The sequence below is a fragment of the Aotus nancymaae genome, unplaced genomic scaffold, assembly GCF_030222135.1.
Source record: "Aotus nancymaae isolate 86718 unplaced genomic scaffold, 86718_ANA_hifiasm-v0.15.2.pri h1tg000036l, whole genome shotgun sequence".
Taxonomy (NCBI): Eukaryota; Metazoa; Chordata; class Mammalia; order Primates; family Aotidae; genus Aotus; species Aotus nancymaae.
Window position 1 is genome coordinate 78,347,363 of NW_026988450.1, and position 15,138 is coordinate 78,362,500.

The following is a 15,138-nucleotide window of genomic DNA, read 5'->3' on the forward strand; positions in this document are numbered from 1 at the left end:
CAAGGCCACTCCTGCTTGTGGACAATACTGAAAGAAAGCCTACAAACTAGAATGTCCTCATCATCCTGGGAGACATTCATACACTATGATGGACTGGACTAATTATTCGTGACTGTGTATATATATATCTTTGATATAAAGGATCCATAGCAGAAAACCAGCAAGCAGGGCTGTGGTGTTATGTGTTAGTTTTCATCCATGGTTCCTGGCTTATAGCCCTTGTTACAGTCTTCTGTTATAATGTTGGGTATGCCAGGCCTCACAGGCAGGCCTCTGACCTTCTTTTGCCCTCTTATCGCCTATCCCAAGGCAGGACTCTAATCCAATTGTGGGTCTTATACCCCTTCCATGAGAGGGTCCTAACCTATACCCTGGGGGAAGGAATGCTAACATCATGAAGCTTTCATAAAAAGTCAAGAGGACAGGGTTCAGTGAGCTTCTGGAGAGCTGACCATGTGGAGGCTCCTGGAGTTTCCAGGGAGAGCTTGGAAGCCCTGCACCTACATGGCTTGGCTGTGTCCCCACCCAAATTTCATCTTGAATTGTAGCTCCCATAATTTCCACACATTGTGGGAGGGACTCAATGGGAGATAATTGAATCATGGGGGCGGTTTCCGCCATACTGTTCTCATGGTAGTGAGTAAGTCTCATGAGATCAGATGGTTTTATAAGGGGTCTCCCCTTTCACCTGGCTCTCATTTTTCTCTTGCCTGCTGCAATGTAAGACATGCCTTTCGTCTTCTGCCATGTTTGTGAGGCCTCCCTGGCCACGTGGAACTGTGAGTCCATTATACCTTTTTCTTTATAAACTACCCAGCCTCAGGTATGTCTTTATCAGCAGCATGAAAACAGACTAATACAGTACCCATTCCCCCATACCTTGCCCTACATATTTATCTGTATCCTTTGCAATATCCTTTATAATAAACTGGTAAATGTGTTTCCCTGAGTTATGTGAGCTGCTCCAGCAAATTAAATGAACTCAAAGAGTGAGTCGTAGGAACCTCAATTTGAAGCCAGTCAGTCAGAAGTTCTGAAGGCCTGGACTTGCAACTGGTATGTGTTTGTGGTGGGGGACAGTTTTGGAGACTGAGCTTTCACCCAGTGGGACTGCCACTATCTCCAGGTGGACAGTGTTGGAACTGAATCAGAAGACACCCAGCTGGTATCTGTTGCTTGGTGTATGGGGAAAAATCCTCTCACATTTGTCACAGAAGTCTTCTGTGTTGATTGTTGTGATGTGAGAGCAGAGGAAAAACAGAGAATTTTCCCCACAGGCATCAAGTGGCAAATGAAATAGGCTGTTGTTGGTGAATTTGGATTATGGATGGATACTTTGGCAGGAGATAGAATGTGGAGCTTTCTGGATGTGTATAAAGCTGTGGGACTGTTTGGATGACTTAAGGAATAAGGGAAGATGCAGAACAGAAGCAGTCCATGAGTACGGCCTGTGGTGCCCAACATGCAGGAGCTGAGGAGACGAGAAAGCAGCTAAGGGTCAGGAAGGAACTGACAGTGCAGCGAGAGTGGAGAGGGGGTGTCCAGAAGACAAGTGCATAGCATTCCAGGCAGAAGAGAAGCAGTAACTGTGCCGAAAGCTGCAGACGGCCAAGCGAGACAGGGCTGAAGCTTAACTACCAGTCTGTCGGCTTGCAGAGGGATGGGATGAGAGGATGGATGCATGAAATCTTGTCTCTGAGCATTAACAGCTGCGAACTTCACATACAGAGGCAACGCGATGGTGTACACCTTGTGATAGAACACACTACCACCTATGAAGCGGTTTTGCCAAAGCCTGAATCTATCTGATCAGTTTCTGGAATCAACTTCCAATTAATAGGAAATATGGCAGATAGAGGAACATGTTAAATGAACAAACATGTGAGGATGGAATCCAGACTGGAGAAATCTATAGGACAAATAGCCCAGTTTCTTCAACAAATAAAAAGAGAGAGATGCAGGGAAAACTTTAGCCTAAGACACTTAGAGACATCGATCAACTCTGATATGTGGACCTTATTTTAATCCTTATTCAAATGTAAACAATTTCTTAAAGAAAAAAAGGGAGTTGTGAGACAGCTGGATATGTAACACTTGGTATTTGATGATACTAAGAAATTTCTGATTTTTTAGACATGATGAAATTGTTTGATGTAATAAGAGAACTGCATATGTATAAAATTGGCTGGGATTTCCTACAGAATTACTGAGAGTGGCTGGGTAAAAAACAAGATGAAACAAGATCAGGTACAAGCTGGTAAGTGCTATAATGGGTGATAAGTAAGTGGGTGTGGAGGAGGAGGCTGCAGGACCCTATTCTGTGTCTTTTTTTGTATTTCTGTATATGTTCATTATGGGAAATTTCAAATAGTAAACACACATACACACACACAGAGACAGAGAGAGAGCATGGGTGCAAGGGGGTGGTGGTGGGAGGGACACAGGTCTTGAAGGGTACTGACAGCAGGCCTGCCCTGATAGGGCAGGTCAGATGGAAGGGAACAGCAGTGCAAAAGAGGGAGGGACATGTGCTGGAGTCTGTCCCCAAGCGGGTGACAGGGTACAGAGTCTACCTTAGGACTATGGCCACTATGCCTGGCAGGTGATAATAGGGGTGGACTCCTGTGCTGACTCAATAAAGAGCAGAAACAAGGAGCTCCTAAGGAGAGGAGAGATTTCCAGGGAGTGGGCTGAAAGGTAGTGGTGTCGGGACTGCTGGGCAGCCCCAGATGACCATGTAAGGTCAGCAGTCATGTGGAGAACCAGACCGCCACCCTGACTGTGCCTCTCAGAAGTCAATAGAGTGGCAGAACTCAGAACAGGAGGGGCAGGAGCTGAGGGAGCACATCAGGGAGTGACTCTGGTGATGGACTGACACCATGCTTTGAGGCAAGGGAGGACATGGAGGGGATGAACATAGGGAAGAGCTGGCAGCAACCACGGTGAAGCCCCACAGGCACTAAGAAGTGCTGGGGTCTGGTGCTAAAGGAAGCAAGCTGGAGCAGCAGGGGTGATGCGTGAGAGATCTGGGATGGAATCTGGGCACATTGTCGATGGGGGTACATGCCTGGGAAGCTTGTCTCAAACTCCTTTGAGATTAAAAGAGCCCTTTGGGCAGATTTTAAAAATAAAAGGCAGCAAAAACCAATCCTAGATAAAGACTCAGCAAACCCAAGGAAGTCTTGCATATGTTCTATGAAGAGTGAATCAGCAGTCATTTGGGAATCCCCTCATCTTACTGAACAGGAGCCTGGCCTGACTAGCCAGTGCTCTTCAAAGTGTGTTACTTCACTGAAGAACTCGAGAGAGTGGTGAATTTCAGCTTCCCAGTACTAACCCCCAGTTTGACTTCTGCTAAAACTAGGCAACAGAGCACTGGACTGGGGTCACAAGTCTTGCTGCTGGCACTGAAAATTCAAGGAGCAGGTCCTGAGCTCCTCTGAGTTCCCATCTGTATCCAAGGTGGGCCCTGCTGGCCTTGCAGGCTTATATAAGGAGGGAATGATGTAGACGCTCTTAGAGGTATTTTGCAACTCTAAAGGTAAAGTATGGTAACAAAACAAAACAAAAGGCAGAACTATCACTTGTGTTGTAATAAGACTGAAATTTTGGTTTTACAAATGAAAAGCTTATTAGCATTAAAGAAGACTTGGTCAAAGAGCTGTGTCTTAGCGTGGCAAAAAAGCAGCATTTATAGACACTGCTTTCTTGTACTTTGGAAAGCATGGGTATCTCTACTCTGCACAACAGATGCTATCCCAGGGAAGGATTCCTTTGCCACCCACTTGCTAGGGACTTTCTGAAGCATGACTTCATTTTGTCCTTACAAAACCTCACGAAGTAAGTATTATTTCCTCCATTTTACATATGAGGAATTTCAGGTTGAGTGAAGCTACTATGTCACCCAGCCAAGGCTACACAGCTACTAAGTGGTAGAGCTAGTGTTGGTTCCAAGGTCTCTCTGATTATGTTTACAAGGGGAGAAAAAATGGTACCTGGGGATTATAATAATATATCTTCTACAAAAGTATTATATATTCTGCCAAAGTATGGTGCTTTGTTAATGAAAAAATATGAATTTATAAATACCTTTTGTCATTTAACGAGTATTTACTAGGCATCCACTGTATCCCAGGTGCTGCTCTAAGCATTTGGGATGGATCAGTGAACAAGGGAGATTAAAACCTTGGGCCCTGGCCCCTTGGAGAGGTTAGTGACATTTTAATTACATGTGAATGTGAAAAAGATAGATCTTACCTTTCTGAGGTAGTTTAGGAAGAACTCTTGGGCCAAGGGCAGTCTTTGCAGAACTGGTGCTAATTAACAAATAAGAATCATTTAGGATCTAAAAGTGCTAGAATATCATTAGTGATTCAAGGAAATTCAAGGCATTTACATAATCATCAAGAATGCTTTCAAAATTTCTTTAACCAAAGATTATAGTCTATTTTCCATATTTCAGTTTGCCTGGCTGAGGCGGCACAGTAAAAGGGTGAAAAAAATTCCCTCTTAATGATAAAGCCCAACTCCTCCATTTCAAAGCATTTATGAAGGGACCTGGCACACTCTAAGTGGTGACCCCAATGTAGTCCACAGACGTAACTCATCCCACATGATCCCACAAAACAGCTCTGTGTTTCCAGACAAGGTAATGGAAGGGAATGAAGGTGCTGGTGGCTGGCAGAAGGTCCCACACGGGTCAGAGGTGGAAGTGGAAATTCAGCCCTAGCTCTGCTGGCCTCCAGAGTCCTCACTTCCTCCACTATAGCAAAGCAAAGAGCTTGGTCCTTGGGCCTCCAGGCTTTCCTTGGCCTTGCCCTCCTTTTGGAGGACAGGTAAATGAGGGCGACAAAGGCCCAAGTCCCTGGAATACAGGTCCACACTAAGTTGTCTGAATCATCAAACGTTAACTTCTGCAACTGAGATCCCAGGCTGTCAGTGGTCTGCATCAGGTGGAAGCCACTATTTCTCTTCAACAAGAGGTTTTGAAGCTTCGGCATTCTGAGAGGACGCCAGGAGGCCTGAATGCCTGAGAAGCAGCAGTAGCTGAGTGCCTGAGCCTCACCTGCCAAGAACCCCTTTATTATCTCGTCTCTCCGTGCCCTGATGTCCTGAGTTTGGCTGCTGCTGCTTCTTTCTATCCTAACTGCATTTAAAAGAAAAGTAAAAGCCAAACCAACCAACAAAACAAACAGGAGTCAAAGAAAGAAGATGAAATGTGTGTGCTCCCTTCTGTCCTGGCTCTTGGCCAACCTCTTCATTGCTCTTTCCTCAGCTCACTTGAAATCCTCCTGCCTCTGGGCAACTGGGGGATCTTGCTGAGATAAAGCTGCCTCTAAACAAGAACAGTAAACGTGAGAGGGCTTTGCTTCTGACATTTTTGGGGTGTATTTTTCTTGTGCTATGCCTCAGCATCTTCCTAGGCAGGCCCAGCTGCCCATGACTGGTGTGTGGGCAATGGTCATTCCTGGCCATGCTATCAAGGCCAAAGCCTAGAGGCTCAGACACTTCTTTTGCACAAGCTCCTATGTGGTGTTGCAGAACCTGGGCTTATTCCTATTAGAAATGAACACAGGACCCTTCTGTTGGTGGCACTATGTGCAGTGAGGAAGGAGACTGAAAACTTAATGAGTTGGCTGGATGCCAGTGGCTCACGCCTGTAATCCCAGCCCTTTGGGAGGCCGAGGCAGGCGAATCATCTGAGTGACGTCAGGAGTTCTAGACTAGTCTGGCCAACATGGTGAAACTCCATCTGTGCTAAAAACACAAAAAGTTAGCCATACATGGCAGCATGCACCTGTAGTTCCAGCTAATGGGAGGCTGAGGCAGGAGAATCGCTTGAACCTGGGAGACGGAGGTTGCAGTGAGCTGAGATCATGCCACTGCATTCCAGCCTGGGTGAAAGAGACTCCATCTCAAAAAAAAACCCAAACAAGCTTAATGAGTTGCCAAAAGTTCTAGTTCACAATCAGCTTGATTTTGTTTAAAACCTTTTTTTTTTTTTGAGATTAAGTCCTGCTCTGTTTGCCAGGCTGCAGTGCAGTGGTGTGGTCTCGCTTCCCACAGCCTCCACCTCCCAGGTTCAAGCGATTCTCCTGCCTCAGCCTCCTGAGTAGCTGGGACTACAGGTGCGCCACATCATGTTTGGCTAATTCTTGTATTTTTCGTAGATACAGGGTTTCACCATGTTGGCCAGGCTGGTCTTGAACTCCTAACCTCAAGTGATCTGCCTGCTCTGGCCTCCCAAAGTCGTGGGATTATAGACGGGAGCCACTGTGCTCAGCCAAAACGTTTTTGTTTGGTACAGGGTCTTGCTGTCACCCCAGCTGGAGTACAGAGGTGCAATCACGACTCACTGCAGCCTCAATTTCCTGGGCTCAGGTGATCTTCTCGCCTTAGCCTCCCGTATAGCTGAGACTACAGGCCTGTGCCACCATAACTGGCTGATTTTTTTTTTTTTTTTTAAATTTTTAGAATAGACAAGGTCTTCCTGTATTGCCCAGGCTGGTCTCAAATCCTGGGCTCAAGCAATCTTCCCATTTCAGCCTCCCAAAGTGCTGAGATTACAGGTGAGCTGTGTCCAGCCTTTAAACACCTTTTATGAGTGCTTTTGGATTGTCAGATACTCTCCACATTCTGGAATACAAAGACCAGAACTTTAGTTTTATAGGGTCCCCCAAATTAGGGCTGAAGGAAGGTGAGTGAGGAATGAAAGGCAGGGCACAAGGGCAAGGAAGGGGCGTTGAATGTGGAGTCAGGAGAACAAGCAGGCTGGAGAGCTGGCTCTGACATCTGCGCCCACCACCTAACGGCTCTGGGACTCACTCTTCTCACATGCAAAACTGAGGATAATAGTAATTGGGCCTACAGAGTACATATGATAATGGTATTTAAAAAAGGCTGGATATGGTAGCTCATGTTTGTAATCCTAGCACTTTGGGAGGCTGAAGCGGGAGGATTGCTTGAGCCCAGAAGTTTGAGACCAGACTGGGCAACAAGCTGAGACCTCATTTCTACAAAAAAATAAAAATAAAAATAAAATCAGCCAAGTATGGTGGTGCACATCTCTGGTTCCAGCTACTTGGGAGGCTGAGGCAGGAGGACCTCTTGAGCCCAGGAGATTGAGGTTACAGCAAGCTGTGATTCTATCACTGCCCTGCAGCATGGGTGAAAGAGCAAAGCCCTGTCTCAAAAAATCAAGTGATTTTGTTTTTTCATCTTTCAGAAACTCTGGAAAGCAACCCCCACACACCATCTGACTCTTTCTCTCTGAAGTTTGGGTCTGGAAGTGGCTCTCTATCCTTTTCTCAGACAGCACCTCCAGAGAAAACCCTTTGGGGTAGGGCTGCATAAAAACTGCCCATAAAAAATCTCCTCAAGTATACAATTTCAGTGAAAAAAGGGAAGAAAAGAACACTGCTGTCAGCCTAGTCTAAAAAAAAATCTTAGAAACAGAGAACTTGAAAAGAGTGATATTTTTATGACTGAAAATCTCTGGGTGATCAGATTTCTCTAAGGAGTATCTTTTCATTCCCAAATCTGCAAAAGGAGTCAAGAGGGAAAGTGACAAAGTTACTTGATTAAAGTATCAAAAATAAAAACTCATTCTGACAGGAATTTCGTTCAAGACCATTGCACAACCCTGTGACCACTGGGAAGTGAGGTTAGCTCCTGTCTGTGAACTGGGTAGACAGCGGTGCTGCTCAGAGCACGGTCTGTAGACCTGTGCCCAGTCCAGCCACAAGATGTACACGCAAGCCAAGAGTGAACGTCTGGCTTCTCGTCGTGGCCAGCCCCCCTCAGCTGACCACAGCTTTGAGCAGCGCTAGGAAATCCATGAAAATTCATTTCTAGAATTCTGTCCATTTCATCAAAGGATCCAACAGGGGAAAGGAAGTGCTGAGATGGCTTACCTTGACTGCTGGGATAGCCCCTCAAACTTGTTTGTGGTCTTACTTGAAGATGATGGACCCACATCGTTACCTACAAGGAAAACCAAATGTGAAAAGATGCATCTGTAGATGGGGAAATGCAATATGAGGATATATGGGTTTGGCCTATAGACAGGCATTGCTCAAGTTCCAGAAAGGCATTTAAAAGACCCAAGCTGAAGTAAGAGCCAAGATGGCCGAATAGGAACAGCTCTGGAGTGCAGTTCCCAGCAAGAACAACGCAGAGGGTGAGTGATCATCACATTTCCAAACGAGTTTTCACTGTCCACAGACCAGAAGATTCCCAGGCCAAAAAGAGCCATGAGTTTCCAGTACGGCTGTTTCAGCCAGTGCTGCGGGTTGGCACACAGAAACTCACACAAATCTGGACAGCCGTTTCAACTGGCGCCTGGAATGCCTGGGAGACAGAGCTGCCCATTCAACTAAAAGGGAGGGGGCTGAGACAGGGAGCCAGGTGATCTGGCTCAGTGGGTACCACCCCGACAAAACAAACAATCTGAAATGCTCCGGATTGAGAGTTTCACAGCAAGCGCAGCTGGACACAGGATAGTCCAGGTCAGTGGGGTAAGGGCATCTGCCACTACCGAGGCAGTCTGCCATTACCGAGGCAGTTCTAATTGTACCTCTACAAAAAAACACCTCAAGGAAGTTCACACAACAGTTGGGCAGAGCCTGAAGAAGCTCAGCAATGCCTCTACTAGCAGACTGTGACTAGACTAACTCTGTGCTGGGCAGGGTATCTATGAAAAAAGGCAGAAGCACGACAGGAACTTATAAATAAGGCCTGACCTTCTTAGGACAGAGAACCTGGAAAAAGAGGCGGTTATGAGTTCCGCTGCAGCAGACTTAAGCATACCTGCCCAGCAGCTCTGCACAGAGCAACGGAGCTACCAGCATAGCACTTGAGCTCCTATAAGGGACAGACTGTCTCCTCAAGCAGCTCCCTGACCCCTGATACCCAAAGAGACACCTCATAAAGGAGAGCTCAGGCCGACATCTGGTAGGTATCCTTCTGGGACAAAGAAAACAGAAGAAACTGGCAGCAACCCTTACTGTTCTGCAGCTACTGTGCATGATCCCCAAGCAGAAGGGTCTGGGGTGAACCTCCAGCAGTCCTGTAGCAGAGGGGCCTGACAGTTAGAAGGAAAACTAAGAAACAGAAAGAAATAGATTCAACATCAACAAAAAGGACGTCCAATCAGAGACTCCATCTGAAAGTCAACAACTACAAAGACCACAGGTAGATAAAGCCACAAAGATGGGAAGAAACCAGAGCAAAAAGGATGAAAACACCAAAATCCAGAAAGACTCTCCTCCTCCAGGGGATCACGACTCCACACCAGGAAGGGAACGAAACTGGATGGAGAATGAATATGATGAATTGATAGAAACAGGCTTCAGAAGGTGGGTGGTAATAAACCTCAAAAAAAAGGTTAGATGAAATGTTAACTAGAATAAACAGCTTAGAGAAGAATACAAACAATTTCAAGGAGCTGAAAAACACAACATGAGAACTTCGCAAAGCATACACAAGTTTCAACAGCCAAATCGACCAAGCAGAAGAACGGATATCAGAGACTGAAGATCATCTCAATGAAATAAAACGAGAAGGCAAGATTAGAGGAAAAAGAGTGAAAAGAAATGAACAAAGCCTCCAAGAAATATGGGATTATGTGAAAAGCTCTAATCTACGTTTGATAGGTGTACTTGAATGTGATGGAGAGAATGAATCCAAGCTGGAAAACACTCTTCAGGATATTATCCAGGATAACTTCCCCAACCTAGCAAGGCAGACCAACATTCAAGTCCAGGAAATACAGAGACCACCACAAAGATATTCCTCAAGAAGAGCAACTCCAAGGCACATAATCATCAGATTCACCAGGGTTGAAATAAAGGAAAAAATGCTAAGGGCAGCAAGAGAGAAAGGTCCAGTTACCCACAAAGGGAAGCTCATCAGATTCACAGTGGATCTCTTGGCAGAAACCCTACAAGCCAGAAGAGAGTGGGGGCCAATATTCAACATCCTTAAAGAAAAGAACTTTCAACCTAGAATTTCATATCCAGCCAAACTAAGCTTCATAAGTGAAGGAGAAATAAAATCCTTTACAAACAAGCAATTGCTGAGAGATTTTGTCCCCGCCAGGCCTGCCTTACAAGAGCTCCTGAAAGAAGCACTAAACAAAGAAAGGAACAACCAGTACCAGCCACTCCAAAAACGAACCAAATGGTAATGACCATCGACACAATGAAGAAAATGTGTCAACTAATGGGCAAAACATCCAGCTAGCATCAAAACGGCAGGATCAAATTCACACATAAAAATATTAACCCTAAATGTAAATGGGCTAAGGTAAATTGGATAAAAGGTTAAGACCCATTGGTGTGCTGTATTTAGGAAATCCATCTCACGTGCAAGGACACACACAGGCTCAAAATAAAGGGATGGAGGAAGATTTATCAAGCAAATGGAAAGCAAAAAAAAGCAGGACTTGCAATCCTAGTCTCTGATAAAATGGACTTTAAACCAACAAAGATCAAAAGAGACAAAGAAGGGCATTACATAATGGTTAAAAGGATCAATGCAACAAGAAGAGCTAACAATCCTAAATATATACACACCCAATATGGGAGCACCCAAATACATAAAGCAAGTTCTTAATGACCTACAAAGAGACTTAGACTCCCACACAATAATAGTGGGAGACTTTCACACTCCACTGTCAAAATTAAACAGATCAATGAGACAGAAAATTAACAAGGATATCCAGGACTTGAACTCAGATCTGGACCAAGTAGACCTAACAGACATTTACACCCTAACAGAAATCTCCACCCCAAAGCCATAGAATATACATTCTTCTCAGCGCTACATTGCACCTACTCTAAAACTGACCACATAATTGGAAGTAAATCACTCCTCAGGAAAAGAATGGAAATCATAACAAATAGTCTCTCAGACTACAGTGCAATGAAATTAGAACTCAGGACTAAGAAACTCAGAACCACACAACTTCACAGAAACTGAACAACTGGCTCCTGAACGTCAACTGGATAAACAATGAAATGACGGCAGAAATACAAATCATCTTTGAAACCAATGAGAATGAAGACACAACGTAGCAGAATCTCTGGGACACATTTAAAGCAGTGTCTAGAGGGAAATTTATAGCAATAAATGCCCACATGAGAAGCGAGGAAAGATCTAAAATTGACACCCTATCATCAAAATTGAAAGAGCTAGAGGAGCAAGAAAAAAAAAAAACTCAAAAGCTAGCAGAAGACAAGAAATAACTAAGATCAGAGCAGAACTGAAGGAGATAGAGACATAAAAAACCCTTCAAAAAAAAAAAATCAATAAATCCAAGAGCTGGTTTTTTGAAAAGATCAACAAAAGAGACAGACCACTAGCCAGATTAATAAAAAAGAAAAGGGAGAAGAATCAAATAGACGCAATAAAGAACGGTAAAGGGGATATCACCGCTGATTCCACAGAAATACAAACTACCATCAGAGATTACTACAAACAACTCTATGCACATAAACCAGTAAACCTGGAAGAAATGGGGATAAATTCTTGGACACCTGCACCCTCCCAAGCCTAAACCAGGAAGACGTTGAAACCTTGAACAGACCAATAACAAGGGCTGAAGTTGAGGCAGCAATTAAGAGCCTACCAACCAAAAAAAGTCCAGGTCCAGATGGGTTCACAGCCAAATTCTCCCAGACGTACAAAGAGGAGCTGGTACCATTCCTTCTGAAACTGTTCCAGACAATCCAAAAAGAGATTCCTTCCCAAATCATTTTATGAGACCAACATAATCCTGATACCAAAACCCGGCAGAGACTCAACAAAAAAAGAAAACTTCAGGCCAGTATTCATGATGAACATAGATGCAAAAATCTTCAATAAAATATTGGCAAACTGATGGCAATAGCACATCAAAAAGCTTAACCATCACGATCAAGTAGGCTTCATCCCGGGGATGCAAGGCTGGTTCAACATAACGCAAGTTTATAAACATAATCCACCACATAAACAGAACCAAAGACAAAAACCACATGATTATCTCAATGGATGCAGAGAAGGCCTTTGACAAAATTCAACAGCTCTTTATGCTAAAAACTCTCAATAAACTAGGTATCGAAGGAATGTATCTCAAAATAATAAAAGGTATTTATGACAAACCTATAGCCAGTATCATACTGAATGGGCAAAAACTGGAAGCATTCCCTTTGAAATCAGGCATTAGACAAGGATGCACTCTCTCACCACTCCTATTCAATATAGTATTGGAAGTTCTAGCAAGAACAATTAGGCAAGAAAAAAATAAATAAAGGGTATTCAATTAGGAAAGGAGGAAGTCAAATTGTCTCTATTTGCAGACAACATGATTGTACATTTAGAAGACCCTATCAACTCAGCCCAAAATCTCCTTAAACTTATAAGCAACTTCAGCAAAGTCTCAGGATACAAAATCAATGTGCAGAAATCACAAGCATTCCTATACACCAATAACAAACAAACAGAGAACCAAATCATGAGTGAACTCCCATTCACAATTGCCACAAAGAGAATAAAATACCTAGGAATACAGCTAACAAAGGATGTAAAGGACCTCTTCAAGGAGAACTACAAATCACTACTCAAGGAAATAAGAGAGGACACAAACAGATGGAGAAACATCCCATGCTCATGGATAGGAAGAATCAGATCGTGAAAACTGCCATACTGCCCAAAGTAATTTATAGATTCAACACTATCCTCATCAAGCTACCAATGACCTTCTTCACAGAACTAGAAAAAACCACTTTAAAGTTCATATGGAACCAAAAAACAGCCTGCATAGCCAAGACAATCCTAAGCAAAAATAACAAAGCGGAAGGCATCACACTACCGGATATCAAACTATACTACAAGGTTACAGTAATCAAAACAGCATGGTAATGGTACCAAAACAGAGATACAGATCAATGGAACAGAACAGAGGTCTTAGGAGCAACGCCACATATCTACAACCATCTGATCTTTGACAAACTGGAGAAAACCAAGCAATGGGGAAAGGATTCCCTTTTTAATAAATGGTGTTGGGAAAACTGGCTAGCCATGTGCAGAAAACAGAAACTGGACCCCTTCCTGATGCCTTACACTAAAATTAACTACAGATGGATCAAAGACTTAAACATAAGACCTAACACTATAAAAACCCTAGAAGAAAACCTAGGCAAAGCCATTCAGGACATAGGCATAGGCAAGGACTTCATGACTGAAACACTGAAAGCAATGGCAAAAAAAGCCAAAATAGACAAATGGGACCTAATTAAACTCCAGAGCTTCTGCAGAGCAAAAGAAATAATCATTAGAGTGAACCAGCAACCAACAGAATGGGAAAAAATTTTTTGCAATCTACTCATCTGACAAAGGGCTAATATCCAGAATCACAAAGAACTAAAACAGATTTACAAGAAAAAAACAAACCTATCCAAAAGTGGGCAAATGATATGAATAGATACTTTTCAAAAGAAGACATATATGAGGCCAAAAAACATACGAAAAAATGCTCATCATCACTGGTCATTAGAGAAATGTAAATCAAAACTACACTGAGATACCATCTCACATTAGTTAGAATGGCAATCATTAAAAAATCTGAAGACAACAGACACTGGAGAGGATGTGGAGAAATACGAACACTTTTACACTGTTGGTGGGAGTGTAAATTAGTTCAACCATTATGGAAGACTGTGTGGCAATTCCTCAAGGACCTAGAAATAGAAATTCCATTTGAACCAGCAATCCCATTACTGGTTATATATCCAAAGGATTATAAATCATTCTCTTATAAAGACACAGGCACACGTATGTTCACTTCGGCACTGTTTACAATAGCAAAGACCTGTAACCAACCCAAATGCTCATCAATGATAGACTGGACAAGGAAAATGTGGCACATATACATCATAGAATACTATGCAGCCATAAAAAACGATGAGCTTGTGTGTCTTTTGCAGGAACATGGATGAATCTGGAAACCGTAATTCTCAGCAAACTGACACAAGAACAGAAAATCAAACACCATATCTTCTCACTCACAGGCGGGTGTTGAACAATGAGAACACATGGACACATGGAGCGGAGCATCAGATACTGGGGTCTGTTGGGGGGGTCAGGGGAGGGACAGCGGGGAGGGGAGTGGGGAGGTTGGGGAGGGATAACATGAGGAGAAATGCCAGATATAGGTGACAGGGAGGATGGAGGCAGCAAGTCACATTGCCATGTATGTACCTATGCAACAATCCTGCATGATCTGCACATGTACCCCAGAACCTGAAGTATAATTAAAATAAATAAATAAATAAATATATAAATAAAAGACTCAAGCCAAAACACCATGCATTTCTGGCATATGGCATATGACAAAAACAAAATTGAGCACTGCTTTGGGCTTTGTGGTTTATTTCTGGTAAAGGAGTATATCAAAGAGGTGAGCAGCTGCTCCGTGGCAAGGCCTTGAAGATCACAGAAACTCGGTGATGTTCCCATTGGCTCAGAATCTTGTCCCTAGCTTGAGGGTAGAGAAAGAAGAATAAATTTCAAGTTCACTAAGAGGTCCCCATGCTAGGAGACTACACCCTAATATCCAGACTAAGAAGAAACACACAACTCACAAGTTATGAGTGTGCGTGTGAACACCATTAGCAGGGTGGTGCATAACCCAGTCATCTGTTGGGCCAGGTCCTCAGGCACTTAATGACTCATCATTATTCACTTTTTCATTTTTATCCATTTTTTTTTCAAGACAGGGTCTCACCCTGTCACCTAGGCTGGAGTGAAGTCTAGTGGTGCACATATGGCTTACTGTAGCCTTGAACTCCTGGGTTCAAGTGTTCCTCCTGCACAGCATCTCAAGTAGCTGGGACTATAAGGACATTCATTCAAATACTAACTTTTTGTTTTTTTTGAGATGGAATTTCACTCTGTTGCCTAGGGTGGAGTGTAATGGTGCAATCTCAGCTCACTGTAGCCTCTGCCTCCCAGGTTCAAGTAATTCTCTTCTCTCAGCCTCCCAAGTAGCTGGGACAAGGTGCATACCATCATGCCCAGCTAATTTTTGTATTTTTAGTAGGAACGGGGTTTTACCATGTTGGCCAGGGTGGCCTCAAAATCCTGGCCTCAGGTGATGCA

At 43.6% G+C, this 15,138-nt stretch overlaps 1 protein-coding gene across 3 annotated transcripts in view; it reads right to left on the reverse strand.

Moving 5' to 3' along the window:
• Positions 1 to 15,138, reverse strand: part of ASAP1 (ArfGAP with SH3 domain, ankyrin repeat and PH domain 1) — a 366,160-nt gene that overhangs the window by 18,360 nt on the left and 332,662 nt on the right. For all 3 annotated transcript variants that reach the window (XM_064384600.1, XM_064384599.1, XM_064384601.1), the window contains 2 exons: positions 7,914 to 7,983; positions 4,258 to 4,316 (listed from right to left, as the gene is read on the reverse strand). In XM_064384600.1, coding sequence (XP_064240670.1) covers positions 4,258 to 4,316; positions 7,914 to 7,983 — 129 coding nt within the window. The remainder of the gene's footprint in view (positions 1 to 4,257; positions 4,317 to 7,913; positions 7,984 to 15,138) is intronic.